General features: G+C 56.3%; 1 protein-coding gene across 1 annotated transcript in view; it reads left to right on the top strand.

The window, feature by feature from the left end:
• Window positions 1-254: 254 nt before the first annotated feature.
• Window positions 255-18,415, top strand: part of GLP1R (glucagon like peptide 1 receptor) — a 35,188-nt gene continuing 17,027 nt past the window's right edge. Inside the window, exons 1-3 of the mRNA XM_055571492.1 lie at window positions 255-332; window positions 8,877-8,973; window positions 9,675-9,782. Coding sequence (XP_055427467.1) covers window positions 255-332; window positions 8,877-8,973; window positions 9,675-9,782 — 283 coding nt within the window. The remainder of the gene's footprint in view (window positions 333-8,876; window positions 8,974-9,674; window positions 9,783-18,415) is intronic.

Below are 18,415 nucleotides of genomic sequence, written 5' to 3'. Positions count from 1 at the left end.
GGACGGCCCGGCTCCTGCGCGCCCCGAACCCGAGCGCGCCGGCCCGGAGCGCAGTGCCCGGGACCTCCCGCGGGAGAAGGACCGGCCGGGGGGCCTCGGCGGCCCGGGTTGGAAAGCCAGGACCCGCCCGGCCCCTCCTGCGGGCGGGGCGGCCCCGCGCCGGCTCCTCCCCCACGCCCGCCCGCGCGGCCGGGGCTCAGTGGTGCGCGCCGTGCCGCAGGTGGCAGCGATGGCCCAGTGCTGAGCGCCCCGCCATGGCCGGCGCCCCGGGGCCGCTCCGCCTGGCGCTGCTGCTGCTCGGGGCGGTGGGCAGGGCCGGCCCCCGCCCCCAGGTGAGACCCGCGGGCCCCGGGGCGGGGTTGGCGGCGGTGCGGGCTGCGGCGGGCCATGCGTCCCGGACTTGAGCGAAACTCCGCGGGCGGCGGGGACCCAAGCCTCGGGAGAGCGGGGCCTAGGACAGTGGAGTGCCCCGGGCTGGGTGGCCGAGGTGGGGACTCGGACGGCGGACGGCTCCCCCAGCCCCGGTCAGGCGCCTGTCTTCTTGGCCGCCGGGGCCCCTTGGCCGGGCCACCGGCTGTCCCGCGGCCGCCCTGCGCTGACTTCTGCGCCCGGCATCTCCCCAGACCACTTTCCCAACTCCGTCTCCCCCAAACCCGTACCAGTGTCTCGGCTGCAGCCCATGCTGCCCTCTCCCACTCTGCCCCAGACCCCTTCCCCCCGTGTCTGTGCCCCAACCCGCCACCGCTGGCCATGGGAGACCCTCCGGGAAGGCAGAGAGGCCAGGGTGTGGACCCCCAGCTCCACTCTCTTCCACCAGCAGCCCCCCGGCACAGCCTTTGACTCACAGCCCCAGGGACCCTGCAGTGGCAGCTTACTGTCCTTCCTCCTGACCTCCCAGAGGGAACCTGAGAGCCACATCGGCTCCCCAGCCCCAAGGCAAACATGGAAATGGCTCCCTGTTCCTCTGGAAGCAGGCAGCACCCTCCACACACACTCATCTGACACCCCCAGCTTGACCCCCTTGGTGGTCAACAAGCACCAGAGCTCATACTGGGATGCTCAGAGACACCTTGGCCTCCCCACGCCCTTGGAGAGCTGAGCCTGGGGGATCCGTACAGCCCCTCTTTGCCTTTGCTGCCTCCAGGCTCCTGGGCTAGGGGCTGTGTCAGCCTGCCTTAGGAGAGGGGAGTTGTCCAGAGACGCTGTGAGACGCTTGAACAGAGAGGAGGTGCGGGCTTGGGTGGCCTGTCCTGTGCCAGGGGGCTGTGTTTCCCCGTGACCTCCCACTCTTACCCCGAGACCTGAAGCTTTGGGGAGGGGGCCTGTACAGGCCTTGAAATTTGTCCCAGGTGGGAAGCAGGAGGAGGGGCTTGGGTGAGGGCCGACTCCATCCCTGGTTGAGAATCCAGATGTGGACAGATGCGTCTCCCAGCTAAGGTGCCAGCCCTTCCTCAGCCCCCGTGTTTTTCCGAGACTCATTCCCTCCCTCTCCCTGTTCACCAGCCCAACTCCTGCCCTTGCCGCACAATGGCTTCCCTGGTATGCCTGGGATCTTTCCGGAGCCAGGACTGCAGACTGCTCTGGCTTACCTTTACCTCCTCCTCCTCTCCCCCTCCTCCTCCTCCCCCACTTCCTCCTCCTCCTCCTCCTCCTCCTCCCCCTCCTCCTCCTCCTTGGGCTGGGACAGGGTCCGGGTGGGAGGCTCTGGTGCCTGGTCCCATCCTGCTCCAGGCCAAGTTTGCAGATTAAGCAAAAAAGAGAGGTTGTGGAGGCCACGTGTCTTCTCCCCAAAGTTCCTTTGCCCAGAGGAGTGGGGCTTCTTGAACCCCGCCTCTTCTAATCCCCTCATTCCTCAGCCTTTGGCTAAGGGTAAAAGCCCAATATCCTGGGGCCATATCTCTAGACCTGGGGACACAGAGAAGGGCAGGGTGAGCCAGGCTCCGAGCAGAGAAGGGGAGTTTCGGAGGGTGCCCCTGCTTTGAGTATTCCTGGCCCGCGGAGGTCTGAGTGACAAGCTTGGAGGTCAGACTGCAGTAATTGCGACACAACTCATCCTGCGTGTAAGACTCTATAAACACTGGTGGATTTTGCCTTCTATTTTCTGTTCATGAGATCAGCAAGACTAAGTTGCTCCCTCCATGTCCCTGCTAGGGGGATAAATCTCAGAAAAGGAGGGTTCCCTGTATAAAGTGAATCCAGCAGACCAGCAGCAGAGAGGAGAAAGGGGTGCAGGGCTGGGCTGGTGCTAATACCTGACCATCCAGGTGGGACCAAAGGGAAAACCGAGTGAGCTACCCACAGTCAGGCTGGAGGGGATACAGGCGGGGGGGGTGGTCGAATTGACCTCTGAAGAAGGGGACCTAGGCCACTCCATTGTTGCTGGGAAGGACCACCCCCTCCCCTATTCCTTTCCTCCCCAAGACCCCTGTGAGGGAGCTGGTCTACTGAGGGCAAGCCTTTGACACCCAAAATTAGAGCCAGCCAAGACTGGGTTCAAATATTCCTGACCATCACGAACAGAACCTCAGTTTCCTCATCTGTAAATAAGGGTCACGAGCCCTGCCACGTGGGAGTTCTGGAGTGGATTGAGACACTGGCATCCCACGACGGCAGCTTTAGTCATTCAGGGGCTCTGACCCTCTTGTCCTTGGACATCTGGAAGCCTTCTCCAGGGTGGTGGAAGAGGGCTGGAGGTGGGGGCCCCTCTAGTGAAGGGTGGAGGGAGTCCAGGGACGCCGCAGTCAGCATGCAACTTCGTTCTTGAGCTGGACTCCCTCCCAGACTCGGACTCCAGTGGGGATCAGAGCAGGAGATACCAAGAAACCACATCCTGCCCTCGGATGCCTGGCTGTGAGGAGAAGTAGGCTCTTCCTTAGTGGCAGGCTGCCCCTGAGTAGGTTCCTCCCTGTGTGTGAGAGAGAGATGAGGAGATACAGAGATACACAGAGACAGAGAAGGAGACAGAGACATAAAGAGAGAGGGACGGGGGAAAGAGGTTGTATGAACCCCTGTTTCTCCTCTGCACTCACATGACCTTCTGTGACTTCTTGCCTGTGAGTCCGTGTCTGAAACATCTCAGCGTGTCATTGTGTATCTGACAGTATGCGTGTGTGACTCCAAGTGTGATACTGCATCTATGGGGAGGGGTGTGTGTGTGTATGACAGACCTCTTAGAGTGTGAATGGGTGTCTGTCAGTGTGTGTCCGTGTGTGGGTGAGAAATAGTGTGCTTGTGACAGAACGTGTGACTCTTTCTCTGTATCTATGTGTGCGACAGTGTGACTGAGTATATGTCAGCCAAGGGGTCTCTGTGTGTGTACCTGACCGTCTGTGTGGAAGAGACCGTATGTGTGGGAGAGAGACTCTGTCACGTCTTAGTGTGTAAGCATGTGCTCCACGGCATGTGTGATAACGTGTGTGGCAGAGTGTCCCTGAGAGGGGTCTGTGCATGTGAGAATGTGTGTATGGTCTTCCTTTCCCTGCCCTTCTGCTCATGCATCTGGAGTCTTTAAGGAAAAAGAAATGGGGCCAAGAGCGCAGGGACCAGCAGCCCCATCCCTGCAGGTCTCAGAGGCCTCAGTGGTGGCTGAGCTCTGGAGGTCAGGCAGAGAAGATGAGGCCGGGGGTCCTGCCTTGGGGAAGACGCAGGGCTGCGCCAGTTGGTAGACCCCAGAGTTGCCACTGGAGCCCTCTTTTTCCTCTCCCGTTTTCCCCACCTCAGAGGCCTCTCTTTCCTCCTTCCCTTCAGTCAAAAATGTTCCCAGAGAAGGAAAGAAATCTGATGCACTTACTCATACTGAGACATGAAGCTGTAGGAGGAATTCTTCAGGTTAGCAGCCAGTGTTTGGAGGTGTGCCCTCCCAGGGTGTTGGAAAGTCCCTCACCTCGAGAGCAACCACCCGCTCCGCGTCCTTCTCTCCCTGCTCTTCCTCCTTAGAACACTGCCCCTTCATACAGGGCTGGATAACTCCTAAAGCTTTTCACTTTATCTTGCTGGAACTGTCCTGGAATTCTTAGAGAAGAGTGATGTGCCCATTTTACAGATGAGGAAATTGAGGCCCGAGAAGGTTAAAATTTGTCCCATCAGTCCCACATTAACAGACAACTGGGATTTATGCCCAGGACCTGTGATGTCCAGTGCTCCCTCCTGGCCTCTTCTTTCTCACCTCCTGCTTCCTCCCCAAACTCTTCAATCTGAGAGATGCCCCCTCCTTACTGTGACCTCCACCCCAGGCATTGCCCCCATTTGCCTTCACCCCCATGCAGAGAGTGCCCATAACACCTGGTGAGTCCTGATTCTAAAAACTGCCAGCCTGCCCTCACCCAGGCCCGTCAAGTACCCCGATCTCCAGCCAGCTCTGCAGCCTGTGAGGGTCAGGGCTTCCATCACTGAATCCTCTCTACCACCCAGCCCCCACAGCCCCTCGTCTCCAGGCCTGGGGCAGGACCTCACATCTAAGGGGGTTGAAATGGGGCAGGGTGGGGCGGGGCGGGGCGGAGGCGGGGGCGGGCAGTGGGCAGGGCCAGGCGCCTCCTCGAAGTTTACTGCTTGCTGGAAGGCACGGAGGCTTTGCTTTTGGCTATGTTTGCAGCTGGAAGATGCCACGAATTAAGCTAAATGGTCGGTCCTTGGCATGAAAATATGTTAGCTTCCTCCTGCCAGGAGTTTGTTGATCCTAGAAATGAAGGAGGGGTAGGACCCTGACTCCCCGGGAAGCCTGGCTGCCTGGAGCACGCTTTGCTTTCTCCCATCAACAGCAGAAATCCAGGACAGCTGTTGACTGAGTTTTCCAAGTACCGGGGCCCTTTAGCATCAACTCACTTAATGCTCATGAGGAGGGAGGGACTATGGTTATTTCCAGTCTGTGCAGGTGTGAGCTTAGGCTGGAAGTTAAAACTCCTGGACAAGATCAGAAAATCAATATATGAGAGAGCCAGGGTCAGCCCTGACTCTGCGCCCAAAGCCAGGGCTATTCACGCATCTCCGTGTAACCGTGCTCCCCTGGGCCCCGGGCCTGGCTGCACCGATTAACCTCAGCCTTGTTCCAGGCCAGAGCCTCCCAGCTGCCCCGAGTCCTGAGAAGATTCTGAACAGCGGTCCGTAGCCGTCCTCGGCTTGCTCCCTGGAGCTGTAATGTCCCCATCTCTGCCGCTTTGTTCCGGCCAGCCCCCGCTGCTGAAATGCCCACCCTCTGCCCTTGCTGGGCCCAATCTCTCCCCACAGATCCCCTGCTTAACCCCCGCTCACAGCTCCCAGAGGGCCCCCTGACCCCCCCAGAACTCTCGGGTCTGCACCAAGTTCTGCCACAACCTGAGCAGTGTCACCTGCCTTCTCTGCTGTGTCCTGAAGAGCATTTGTCCCCAACCCACCCCCGAGGAGCCTGCGGACTCTCTCAGGCAGGGGCTCTGCCCTCATCTTTGTGTTCCCCATGTCGCTCCGTCAGACCTGCCACCCAGAGCCTGGCACAGTATTACTTCCATAAACACCAGGTGGGGAGAGGCCAGAGGTCTGGTAGTTTGTGTGTTTGACTGGGGAGAGGTGGGGCGGAAGTGAGCAGTATTTGGAGAACTTCAACTGGTGCAGGAAGATGGCAGCGAACCCTGTTGTCAGGAAGCCTTCTATCTGAGGGGATGACCCAGCCCCTGTCCTCGAGGAGCCCCAGCCTGAGGGGAGACACAGCCGCGTCCTCAGGGAGCCCAGTCTGAGGGGAGACACAGCCCTGCCTCAGGGAGCCCCAGTCTGAGGGGAGACACAGGCCCGCCTCAGGGAGCCCCAGCCTGAGGGGAGACACAGCCCCGCCTCAGGGAGCACCAGTCTGAGGGGAGACACAGTCCCGCCTCAGGGAGCCCCAGCCTGAGGGGAGACACAGTCCCGCCTCAGGGAGCCCCAGCCTGAGGGGAGACACAGTCCCGCCTCAGGGAGCCCCAGCCTGAGGGGAGACACAGCCCCGCCTCAGGGAGCCCCAGTCTGAGGAGAGACACAGCCGCGTCCTCAGGGAGCCCAGTCTGAGGGGAGACACAGCCCTGCCTCAGGGAGCCCCAGCCTGAGGGGAGACACAGTCCCGCCTCAGGGAGCCCCAGTCTGAGGGGAGACACAGCCCTGCCTCAGGGAGCCCCAGCCTGAGGGGAGACACAGCCCCGCCTCAGGGAGCCCCAGTCTGAGGGGAGACACAGGCCCGCCTCAGGGAGCCCCAGTCTGAGGGGAGACACAGTCCCGCCTCAGGGAGCCCCAGCCTGAGGGGAGACACAGTCCCGCCTCAGGGAGCCCCAGCCTGAGGGGAGACACAGTCCCGCCTCAGGGAGCCCCAGTCTGAGGGGAGACACAGTCCCGCCTCAGGGAGCCCCAGCCTGAGGGGAGACACAGCCCCGCCTCAGGGAGTCCCAGTCTGAGGAGAGACACAGCCGCGTCCTCAGGGAGCCCAGTCTGAGGGGAGACACAGCCCCGCCTCAGGGAGCCCCAGTCTGAAGATAGTTTCTTGTCCAAAGCTCTGCTCGGAGCAAGTGACAGGGCTGCCTCTGCCTCCAAGTCCCCTGGAGGTTGGTGGCCAGCCTGGCCTTCCTGGTGTTGTCCTTACCCTTTAATCCCACTCCCCACCTCCACCCCCAGACTTCTGGCTTCCATGAGCTTCCTCGTTCTCACTCCCTGGCCCTGACACGCCTTCTGCCCCAGTTCCCAGCAGTGACCTTGCTTCCCGCCTGCTTTCCTCCTGGAAAGAGAGATTGAGTGGGATTTCTTCCCTGTCTCCCTGCCCCAACCACCAGCAGCTGCCATTTTCAGGGGCAGGAGGAGAAGGAAAGCGAGTCTTGGGGTTTGATCCACCAGGACTGGCTTTAGTGAAAACTGTTTGGACCCCTCAGTTGTAGCTAAAATCGTGATACTGCCTTTGCTATTGGGTTTGATTTCTTGTTCGTTTTTTTTTTTTTTTTAATTTAACAAATATACTTGACCTTTGCCCTCAGAAGAAGACTGTCTCTTAGATATCTCCACCTGTGGTCTCAGCACACTTACTCTAAGAGTGTGGCTGGGGCTCAAGCAAGCTTGTTTCCCCCCTTCCCCAGGGCTTCCTAGGCAGCCAGGGATGAGCCCAAGACAACCTGTGTCTTTATGGGAAGCGTCTCATAAACCAGCGCTCCCACCTCTTTGGTACCAGGAACTGGTTTTGTGGAAGACAGCTTTACCGCGGTGGGGGGATGGTTTTGGGATGACTCAAGCTTCCCAGGTGGCTCTAGTGGTAAAGAAACTGCCTGCCAATGCAGGAGATATAAGAGATTGGAGTTCGATCCCTGGGTCGGAAAGGTTCCCCTAGAGGGAACAACAACAACCCACTCCAGGATTCTTGCCTGGAGAATCCCATGGACAGAGGAACTTGTCCATAGGGTGGCAAAGAGTCGGACATGACTGAAGCGACTTAACACACCCACAAGTGCATTATATTTATTGTGCACTTTATTTGTATTATTATTACATTAACTCCACCTCAGATCATCAGGCATTAGATCTCAGAAACTGAGGATCCCTGTTACAAACCACAACTCAGCTTAAATCTGGGCAAGATAACCCAGACACCAGATCCAGCGTGCTTAGGGCACCACCAGTCAAGGATGCAGGCTCCCCAAAGGAAGCTGTTTTAATTTCAGCACAAATGCTTATTGTTGTGATTTTAAAAAGTGAAATTTTGTTTTAAATTATGTATAGGTCCTAAATTTTATCCAAGGGGCTCCCTGGTCATTTGTGTGTCTGCAGCCTCTAAGTGAGGAATATTTAGAATCTTAACCCTGTTCAGGAAAAATACAAATAAAAAAGAAACATAGTCCTAAGACATAGTAAAGGAAGTACACTACAGTGTCTGGGAATGGATAATTCTCTCTTGGGTGCATCTGCTTGGGTCTGTCTAAAAGCCAGTTGTGTTCCCTTATCTGAAAGTGGAGCTTCTTATCCCCCTGCTCACAGATAGGGGGGCCCCTCCCAATGCAGGCCTGATCTCTGTGTCCTGGAACTTTTCTGACCCCTTCACCCCATGTCCTCAAGACTTCTCCTTCTCCAGTTGATAGAGCTGGGCTGGGCTGATGTTTGACCCATGTTGTGCTAGAAGGAGACAGTGCAGGCTTGTGTTGACCTCCCAGATAACATGGTTGCATTTTGTTGGAGGGATGCTAAAGCAGTGCCCTTTTTGGCACAAGGGACCAGTTTTGTGGAAGACAGTATTTCCATGGACTGGAGGTGAGGGGGATGGTTTCAGGATGATTCAGATGTGTTACAATTACTGTGCACTTTATTTCTATTATTACATCAGGTCCACCTCCGATCATCAGGCATTAGGTCCTGGAGGTTGGGGACCCCGTGGTAGTGGGAAATAGTACCAAGGTCTGCAGCATTGAATCCCACCGCAGCCCACATCATCCACTGCTCCAACAGTCACTGATCTGGGAGGCTCCAGGTCCTAGCCTTAGCTCTGCTCCTTGGAGTGCTGTGTGACCTTGACTGAGCCCCTCTCCCACTCTGAGCCTGCGTGTCCCCTTCTAGAATGGTGGATGAAAGTGTGGATGAAGTGCCCAGGCAGGTTGACTGGGCACTGGAAAGGAGCCCATGGCAGTCATGAACCCCAGGGCCCTCAGGAAATCTCTGCTGGGTGGGGGCAGATGAAACCATGAATGAGACACACACACTCTCCCCTCCCCCTCCTCCACTCACCCCAACAGCATCCTTTCAGCAGCCATGGGTTGGACATTTACTACACCTCAAGGTATGCTCGGAGAAGGCACTGGCGCCCCACTCTGTACTCTTGCCTGGAAAATCCCATGGACAGAGGAGCCTGGTGGGCAGCAGTCCATGGGGTCGCGAAGAGTCAGAGGCCCCTTTTTCTCTCTTCTCCCCAGGGTGCCACGGTGTCCCTCTCGGAGACTGTGCAGAAATGGAGAGAGTACCGACGCCAGTGCCAGCGCTTCCTGACCGAGGCCCCGCCCCCGGCCGCAGGTGAGAGCAGGCGGGGCCCCCGCCCAGCCAGCTCCCCACAGCCTTCGGAGGCCCCCCAAGCTGGCTTGGCCTCCCTTGCCTCTCTAGGACCCGCATCTGCCCTATGGCTTGGGGTGCAGCCATGTAGCCACTGTACCCCTCGCCAGGGCCCCCCAGGAGCTGACACCGGGTCATTCCGTGCTGTGTCCTCAGCGCCTCCCGGCTTATGCCTGGGCTGGAGGCCCAACTCACGTACTTACAGTAATGAACATTTAGGGGGCTCGTGTGGGCTGTTTTAAAGAATAGAGGATTGAAGCCAGACAGGCCTCCGTTCCTGACCTGTGGTCCTGACCCAGTCGCCTGAGGAAGTGATCTCGGGCTGGAGAGGTACTGAGGCACCGTCCCGGTCACAGAAGGTGTGGAATTTCAGAAAAGGCCATGAAGATTGTTTATTAAGCACTTATTATGTTCTGATATCTATGCTGCCTACACTGTTTGTCCCTGCTCAGCCCTGTGGGCTGGAAAGTCAACCCCATTTTACAGATGAGAAAACAGAGACCTTAAGTACTTGGCTCCAAGTCCCTCTGCTGCTAAGTGGTGCCTGTTGGGTGGGAACGTGCTAGGCAGGGAGCTTTCTGCTGGGTAGCCTCCCCAATGGGGAGCAGGGGAAAGGAGAACACGCCCCAGCCAGGCTCGGACTAAACACCTTCCCCCTGCACCAGACCTCTTCTGCAACCGGACCTTTGATGACTATGCCTGCTGGCCGGATGGGTCACCAGGCTCCTTTGTGAATGTCAGCTGCCCCTGGTACCTACCCTGGGCCAGCAGTGGTGAGTCCCCTTCCCCACATGGACCTCCCCTCCCCAGTGTCCAGGAGGCTCGGGTTGGGGTGGGGTTGGCATAGGGTGCTCGCTGCTTCCTTTCCACTGAGACACCATCTCCCCATTCCTGGAGGTCTTTAGGCCTCCTCATGGTGGTCTGCCTACCTTTCCTTGGGGGTGGGGAGCGGTAGGGGATGGTATCAGGTATAACCTGGGCCTGAGGCTTATACTGGCAGGTGTCTATAGGGAAAGCATGGGCTCTGACTTAAGAAAGAAATGTGAGCACCCGCTTGCATCTAGTAATCAGGAAAGGAATCAGGCAGGAACAGTTCCTGGGCACTTGGGGTGGAGTGGTTTGAGGTGTCATTGCTGTGTGTGTGTATGCATGTGTTTGTAGATGCCCCACTTCCCTGGTGGCTCAGATGGTAAAGAATCTGCCTGCAATGCAGGAGAAACAGTTTCGATCCCTGGGTTGGGAAGATCCCCTGGAAAAGGGGATGGCAATCCATTCCTGTATTCTCACCTGGAAAATCCCATGGACAGAGGAGCCTGGTGGGCTGCAGTCCATGGGGTTGCAAAGAGTCGGACACGACTGAGCGACTAACGCTTACCTGATAGTGCCCTGGAGCCACCTCCTGACTTTTCAAGGGGTTCACTGCTCAGAGGAACCCAGGCAGTGGCGATCAGGCCTCAGTGGGATTGTCCTCCAGCCCTCCCCAGCTCACTCCTGCCTGTAGGGGACACCTTGTGGTGGGAAGGGTGTGATTGGGTAGGTGAGAGGGGCTTTGGGGTGCAGAGACCTACAGAGACTGCAGAGGGAGCTCTGACTGGAGGGGGAGACCATGTGCTCCACCCCCCACCCGCCCCATGTGTCCCAGGAGACAAGCACCCTTGCCTCAGAGAGCTCACAGTCTCAGGAAGGGAGAAGGGGTACTGTCTTATAATAGTGATACTTATTCAGTGCCTGCTTTGTGCCCCATCCTGCCCTAAAAGGCAAGTATTCATGTAATCTTTACAGTGACCTGCAGTATGCTTGTAATACAGATAGGGGAACTGATTCCCTGGAAAGTTTACACAGCTCACTCTAGATGACGTGTCAATGGCAGGGCCAGGATTTGAAGGCAGCCTGTGCTCTTAATGACAGTGCATTGAAGGGGCCTGAGACCAAGCAGAAACTGGCCCAGAAGCAGGTGTGAGAGGTAGGTCATGCTGTGGGAAGCCAGTGGGCTTCCTGGAGGAGGCAGCTGCTTAGTGGAACATCAGGGCACCTGGCAGGGCCCGGTGTCAGCTTCAGCTCAGAACACGGAATGGAGGTCAGATGAAGCCCCAGCTGGAGTCCTGAGGACTCTCTCTCCTGCTGTGCCCTCCTGGGATGCCCACCCACCCCGAGGGGCATGCTGAGAGCCTGGGCTGGAAAGAGGCAGGCACCAGGGTGAGACAGAGCGGCCCAGTGCCCTTCATGCAGCTCTTCCATAAGCACTTTATGTACCTAAAGTCATTTAATCCTCACAACAACTTTTCAGGGCTCCAAGTACTCTAAGAATACCTCATTTAGTACTCCGAAGACCCTCCCCTCTTACAGAGGAGGAAACTGAGGCCCAGAGATGCTAAATGGCTTTTCCAAGCTCTCACAGTGAGTGAATAGCAGACCCATGAATCAGCCCAGGAGTCTGGTTCAGATTAAGCGTGTGTCATTTCTGTACCAGGCTTCCTCCAGTGTGCAGGCACATGTGTGTTCCTGTGCGTGTGGGTCTGGGCATGGAGACAGGGGAGCGACCTGAGCCTCTGCTGGCTGGACCACCCCAAAGGAGGGCAGTGAACTCCTTGCCTTCTCCCTGGAGATGAAATCTTATAATTCTGCCTCACACTGTTCCAAGTGGCTGTGTGAGCTTGACTGAACTTCTAAGCCTCTCTGTGCCTCCGGACATCATGTGGGAGGGGGGATATAGCCAGGTGATGGGGGTGTTGGGAGGATTTCAAATTCCTAAAAAATGGTTTCTGTTAACTTTTTCCACCCACCTGACTTGTCTTCCCCGCTTCCCTCAATACACACAGGTTCCCTGCTCTCCAAAGGTTTGGGACTGGCTGGCTGGCTGGCCCTCTAGACCCCGGGGAGCCAGGCGCAGGACAGGGCCCATCACTCAGCACTAAGCCACCCCCAGCTCTGCCTGCTGCTCGCGGCTCCATCCATCACCTTTAATTTTATTTGAGCAGGAAATAGGTCCTGGTGGTGCCCATTTATGAGTGAACATGGTTTTATTGCTTTCTCCATGAAGATAACAGCGCTGCACAGGCCCCCTGCCAGCTTCCACCCCACCGCTTCCCGCCTCACTCCCTTTTTTGACCAAGCTAACTCAGTCCCTTTTTTGACCCTTGGGATCAGAGACTCCGCCTCCCTCTCCCCTCTCTCTGAGTTAAGGACCCACAGAGATACCCACCCTGGGTTCCTGCAACATAATCGCTGTCTCTGGCCTGTCCTGGCTGTCCCCTTGGCAGAAGCTGGCACAGGGGGCTTCCCTCACCCCCTCCCAGGGCATGGGGGAGGAGGAGGGGGCAGTTCTGAAACTTTCTCGGGCTAATCAAGGGAGTGCCCTAAGTGAAAATGTTGTCGTGGGAATTAGGAGTGTGAAGAAGAAAGAGGAGCAGATCTTAGTCAATGTCCTGGGAGAAAACACACTCAGCTGGGAATCTCGAAAGAACCCGATAGAGGGACCACTTCAGAGGTTGGTCTGGGTTAACCTGGTGTCTCAGCGGTAAAGAATCTGCCTGTTATGCAGGAGACGCAGGTTCAATCCCTGGATCGGAAAGGTCCCCTAGAGGAGGGCATGGCAGTCCACTCCAGTATTCTTGCCTAGGAAATCCCATGGACAGAGGAGCTTGGCGGGCTACAGTTCATGGCATAGCAGAGTCAGGCACAACTTAGCAATTAAACAACAACAAGGGACATAAAGCACCAAGGACTATAAGAGTGGGAAGCTTTAGTAGCCCTAGGTCCCAGTGGGGCAGGAACAGGGCTGTGGTGCCCTCATGACAGCTGGAGGTCATGAAGATGGAGAGGCTACCAGCAGGACAGGGCCATGGTCACAGAGGGGCAAAAACCACTGCCAGAACCTCAGAATCAAGGCAGAAAGGGAGCAAGGGAGAAATACCCCAGCCTCTCTTTCCAGCTGTCTTTCTACCTCCTGCCAGTGCCTCCCATTAGCTAAACCCAGCAGAGGGCCGGGAGCTCAAGTGATACTGTCCACAGGGGTCAGTCTTCTGGGGCGCAGGGCAGGGCAGAGGAATGAGTGACTCGAGAAATAATTAAATTCGAAACAATTACCCAGGGCAGGTCTGGGTTAAGAGCTGGGGATGTCAGTGAGACCTTAGAGGTGTGTGAGTTTGCGGGCTTTCGGGAGAAGGGGTGACTTTCCCACGGGGCTTGAAGAGGTTGCTCAAGAGCCAGGGAAGTGGTGCCGAGGGAGGTCAGAGCCACCTCTTCTGCCTGGGGTGTGGCATTAGGAAGGCTTCCAGAGGGAGGTGTCATTGGGGCCAGGCCTTAAAGAACAGGTGGATGGAGATGGAGGAGGGGGAGGAGGGCCCTCCAGGGTGGAGGATGTTTAGGCACCAGCTCAGAGACGGGGCCGGGCCTCAGAACTGTACAGCATCCCAGGGATGCCAGCCGAGTCCTTGAACGCAGACCCCTCTAATTCAGAACCAGGGATTGCACGAAAAGAGTAGGGGCAGGTGAGTCAGGGAAGGAAGGGCTCCAGAGGAGATGCCTTGTGTCCACAAGATTTTCTCTCTGGAAACCAAGAGGCTGGAGTGGTGTCCAAGAGCCTGCTGCCACCTGAGGGCCCTCTAGCAACCTCGCTTCCCGGCCAACAGCTGAGCTGCTCGTTACAAATCATTCCAGTCTCATTAGCTGCACCCTCTCCTGATCCCTACCTGTTTGTGAGCTTGGTTCTAATTATAGGAGAGTCATAAAATGCTTTAAAAATAGCCTATAACTCACAATTCTTGGTAACTCTGACAGGTGCCTCCCTGGAGGAGCTTTCGCAGCAGGCCAGGGTTGCGGAAGGAAGCCGAGGCCCCCTGCTGGTCCTGGAGGGATTTCAGCTGCGTCAGGGTCCTAAATTCCAGCCCAGCCCCAGTGAAGGGCACTCTTTTGAAGAATTGGGGCCAGGATAGGGGTGGACGGGGTTGGGCAGGAGCAGGGCTTTCACTGTGACTGTGTTCTGAAGGCCAGCCAGGCACCCAGGTGGCGCTAGTGGTAAAGAATCCGCCTGCCAATGCAGGAGACGCAAGAGACATGGGTTCTACCCTGGGTCAGGAAGGTCCCCTGGAGAAGGAAATGGCAACCCACTCTTGTATTCTTGCCTGGAAAGTTCCATGGACAGAGGAGCCTGGCAGGCTACAGTCCATGGGGTTGCAAAGAGTTGGACATGATTGAGCGCGCACACACACACACACATAGCCACCAGGCATTTCACATGCTTTCACTTGTAGTCTTCACACCACCGACCTGGGAAGCTATCATGGTTTCCATTTTACAGATGAGGAAACTGAGACCCAGGGAGGTCTGCCTCAGGTCCCATAGCTGGTTGAGGGCAGAACCAGGATTTGAGCTTGAGGTCTTCCTCTGTTCCTTGATGTGAGGCACAGCCCCTCACCCGGAGTCCAAGCCGGCCCCTTTAGTTCCAGCCCTGGCTTTGACCCTCATTCCTGCACTCTGGGGAGGTCCTGTGACTGCCTTCTTTGAATCTTGGCATCCCGGCCTGGAAGTTGGGGGCCCAGGAGTCCGTGCTGGCCACTGCTGTTGCCAGGGTACAGGAGCTAATGGATTCATGAGCGCCTCTCCACAGCCCTGAGTGCCCACGTCCACGTGGAAGGGCGGCTGTTAGCTTGATTACGGACGCCGCTGCAGTTTCCGGGAGGGGAAGTGTTTAATTGGGGGTTTTATTTCCAGCACCAGGGTCTGACTTAATGAAATATTCCCTAGGCTTCCTGGCTCATGGCCAGCTGCCTCCTGGTGTTGACAAGACCAGAGCCAAGCTTCTGGTTATGATATACCAGTAGCTCCCGGGCCAGATAAGGCTGGCCTGATAAGCTGGGCTGGGCCCTGACCCACCCCATCTCCAGCCAAGATGGGCGCCTGGGGACCACAGCCGGGCCAGGAACAGTTCTAGCTTTTTAATATTTGCTGCTAATGAAGGGTAATTGACAGACGCATTTGCATAGGCTCACTGAGCTTTGCAGGGGTGCAGCGATCCCTTGACACTGTGCCGGTGACACACACATCTGTGCACATTCCACCTCCCTACCACCTCCCCATCCTCCCAGTTCGCCCTGAGAAGAGAGCCCAGGAATGGCAGGGTGCAGGGGGCCCACACTGCCAAGAGGATCTGCTGGGAAGATGCAGAATGTTGGTGAATCCAGGCCCAGAGGAAGGGCAGAGAAATGGCACAAGGCCGTGGTGGACTGTTAGCAGCGAGTTCGGTGCTGACTCTTGGCCTTTTGGCCTCCAGAGGCAGAGGGCCAGGGGCTGTGATCCTGATTCTGCCACTCCCTGGCTGGATCATCTTGGGCAAGTCACTTGGCCTCTTAGAGGCTCGGTTTCTCCATCTGTAAAATGGGATTCTCAGCACCTAACCTTGTAAGGTGGTTGTGATGTTCTCAGGTGTCAGGCATACAGCAGGTGCTCAAAACCTGATTCTGTGAGAGTGCAGACTGCAGAGAGGGCTTGAGAGAGGAAGGAAAGCATCCATTTGTGTGCCTCCTGGCTGCCAGACCCTGTGCCCCTGTGGCGAGTTGAGTGTTATTAGGGTCACGCTGCTGCGTCCTGGGTCAGTGGTACTTCCGTGGTTTGGGCTCCACTGCTGGGTCCTCTCCCTTGCCTGGCCCCTCTGCCTCCTCACCTCTCCCCACTTCCTCCCATCTAAACGGGCCTGCAGAGAAGGCTCTGACACCAGTCTCACACCCCGTGGAATCAGCCCAGATCTCCATCACTGCTCTGGGGTTATTACCCCTGAAGGCTGGTGTTGCTGTCATATCAGATGACTCAACCCCTGGGGAAGAATTCTAGGCACTCACGCAGCAGATCAAAGAGACATCCGGGGGCACATCCAGTCACTTAGAATCAGACCTGGTGCCTCCCCTTCTCTGCCTTTTTCCTTTTTTGATTTTGTTCATCCTGTGTCGGGGGCTTCTCCTGCTGAGGGAAGTCCCACCATTCGATTTTTCAGGCCTTTATTTCTCTTCCCTGGGGACGTCTCTTAAAATGCGGGTTCTTCTAGAAGTTGTGATGCCAAAAGCTGACTTAGCCCCACGGTATTGCCAGATACCTTCTGTCTCCTAAATCAGGACCCTGCTCAGGGTCTCTGAAGAGCAGTGGGAGAAAGGAGAGAGTGAGTTGCAAGCTGGGGACTGGCTCAGGGGACCAGGGTCCCACTGACAGGCCCTGAAGGTGCCTGACCATGTAGGCGGAGGGTTGCCCCAGCCCTTAAAATGAAGATCTCGGGCATACGACAGCAGAGGGTGGCTTGATGGTTTGTGAACTAGGAAATGCAGCCCCGGCCTCCATGGCGCGTCCCTCCTGGGCCCTGGTAGGTGGACCTGGGCTGGCGATGCTGCTGTCAGACATGCGTGTTAATTAGCCCCCTGCACAGACCTGTCCTTACTGCTGCCTCACCTGGAAACTTCTGAGCAGCCACTGCCACCCAGGGCCTCCCTCTCTCCCTCACGCTGAGCCTTCTTCCCACACCTGGGGAATCTGGTCTTTAAAATCTTTTTTCCTTTAGAATTAAAAAAATATTTATTTTTGGCTGTGTTGAGTCTTAGTTGTGGCATATGGGCTCAGTAGTTGTGGTACAGAGGCTTAGTTGCTCCCCGGCACGTGGGATCTTCCTGGACCAGGGGTTGAACCTGTGTCCCCTGCATTGGTAGGCAGATTCTTAACCACTGGACCACCAGGGAAGTCTTTTCAGTCTTTTAAAACTTGTCCTGGCCCCTAGTCCCCTCCTTGACACGGTGCAAAATCTCTCCCTGCTTTTGTCCCTGGTTTCCTGGCCCTGGGGTTAGACTTATATTTCCTCTCAGACACAAGTAAGCCCCTATCACTGTGACCTCACTGCAAACTTGGGGCCACCAGCCAACCCGCTCCCTGGATGGTGGACACTGAGGCCTGCGAGGGCAGTTGCTCCAGCACCAGATGCCCAGACAGGGTGTGAGGGGCACAGGGACACCCTGCCCTCAATTCTGCTGGGCCTGTGTGTGACCTCTCTTCTTCACATTGATGTTATTGCTTTCTAAGCACCTTCTTCTTTCTGTGAGAGTCTTGATTCTCTGAAGTCAGGCACTGTGCTTCCTTCCTCTCTCAGACGGGGAGCTCCTGGAGGACAGGGGCTCCCCACTCAGACTGGGAGGTCTCTGAGGACAGTCTCTGTCTCCAGCTACTTGGAGTTACTTGAAGGGAGGAGCCAGTTCTCCCCCTCTTTGAACAGAGGGTCTCTAAGGACTGTATCTCTGCCGTTAGCTATGTATTCCTTTAAATCAGGTGATCTTTGACAATAGGACTGGGTCTCCTCCATCAGGTTAGAACTTCCTGAGGACGGGGCTGTGTCTCCCGTCAGACTGGGGCTCCTCGAGGGCAGGGCTGTGTCTTAGGGGCTGTGTCTCCCCTCAGACTGGGGCTCCCTGAGGCGGGGCTGTGTCTCCCCTCAGACTGGGGATCCCTGAGGCTGGACTGTGTCTCCCCTCAGACTGGGGCTCACTGAGGGCAGGGCTGTGTCTCCCCTCAGACTGGGGCTCCCTGAGGCGGGGCTGTGTCTCCCTTCAGACTGGGGCTCCCTGAAGGAAGGGGTGTGTCTTTTTCTTTCTCTTGGGAGTTCTGTGGCCACTTTATAGCTGAGGTCTACTTTGCCCAAGGAGGTGGACCTGAGTTCCAAGAATCAGAAATCTCAGGGATGGCTGTGGGTCTGCCAGGGCCATAGCTCATCAGCACTGAGCCTTGTCTGAGTGAGATTTGAGGCAGGGACATGGAAATGGTGTGTTCAGTTCAGTCACTCAGTCGTGTCCAACTCTTTGTGACCCATGGACTGCAGCACGCCAGGCCTCCCTGTCCATCAGCAACTCCCAGAGTTTACCCAAACTCATGTCCATTGAGTCGGTGATGCCATCCAACCATCTCATTCTCTGTCATCCCCTTCTCCTCCTGCCTTCAATCTTTTACAGCATCATGGTCTTTTCAAATGAGTCAGTTCTTCGCATCAGGTGGCCAAAATATTAGAGTTTAAGCTTTAGCATCAGTCCTTCCAATGAATATTCAGGACTGATTTCCTTTAGGATAGACTGGTTTTATCTCCTTGCTGTCCAAGGGACTCTCAAGAGTCTTCTCCAATACCACAGTTCAAAAGCATCAATTCTTTGGCGCTCAGCTTTCTTTATACTCCAACTCTCACATCCATACATGACTACTGGAAAAACCATAGCCTTGACTAGACAGACTTTTGTTGGCAAAGTAATGTCTCTGCTTTTTAATATGCTGACTAGGTTGGTCATAACTTTCTTCCAAGGAGTAAGTGTCTTTGAATTTCATGGCTACAGTCACCATCTGCAGTGATTTTGGAGCCCCCCCAAATAAAGTCTGTCACTGTTTCCCCATC

Source organism: Bubalus kerabau, chromosome 3, assembly GCF_029407905.1.
Source record: "Bubalus kerabau isolate K-KA32 ecotype Philippines breed swamp buffalo chromosome 3, PCC_UOA_SB_1v2, whole genome shotgun sequence".
Lineage (NCBI taxonomy): Eukaryota > Metazoa > Chordata > Mammalia > Artiodactyla > Bovidae > Bubalus > Bubalus kerabau.
Note: the sequence above shows the minus strand (reverse complement) of the source record. Positions and strands in the feature narration are given on the sequence as shown.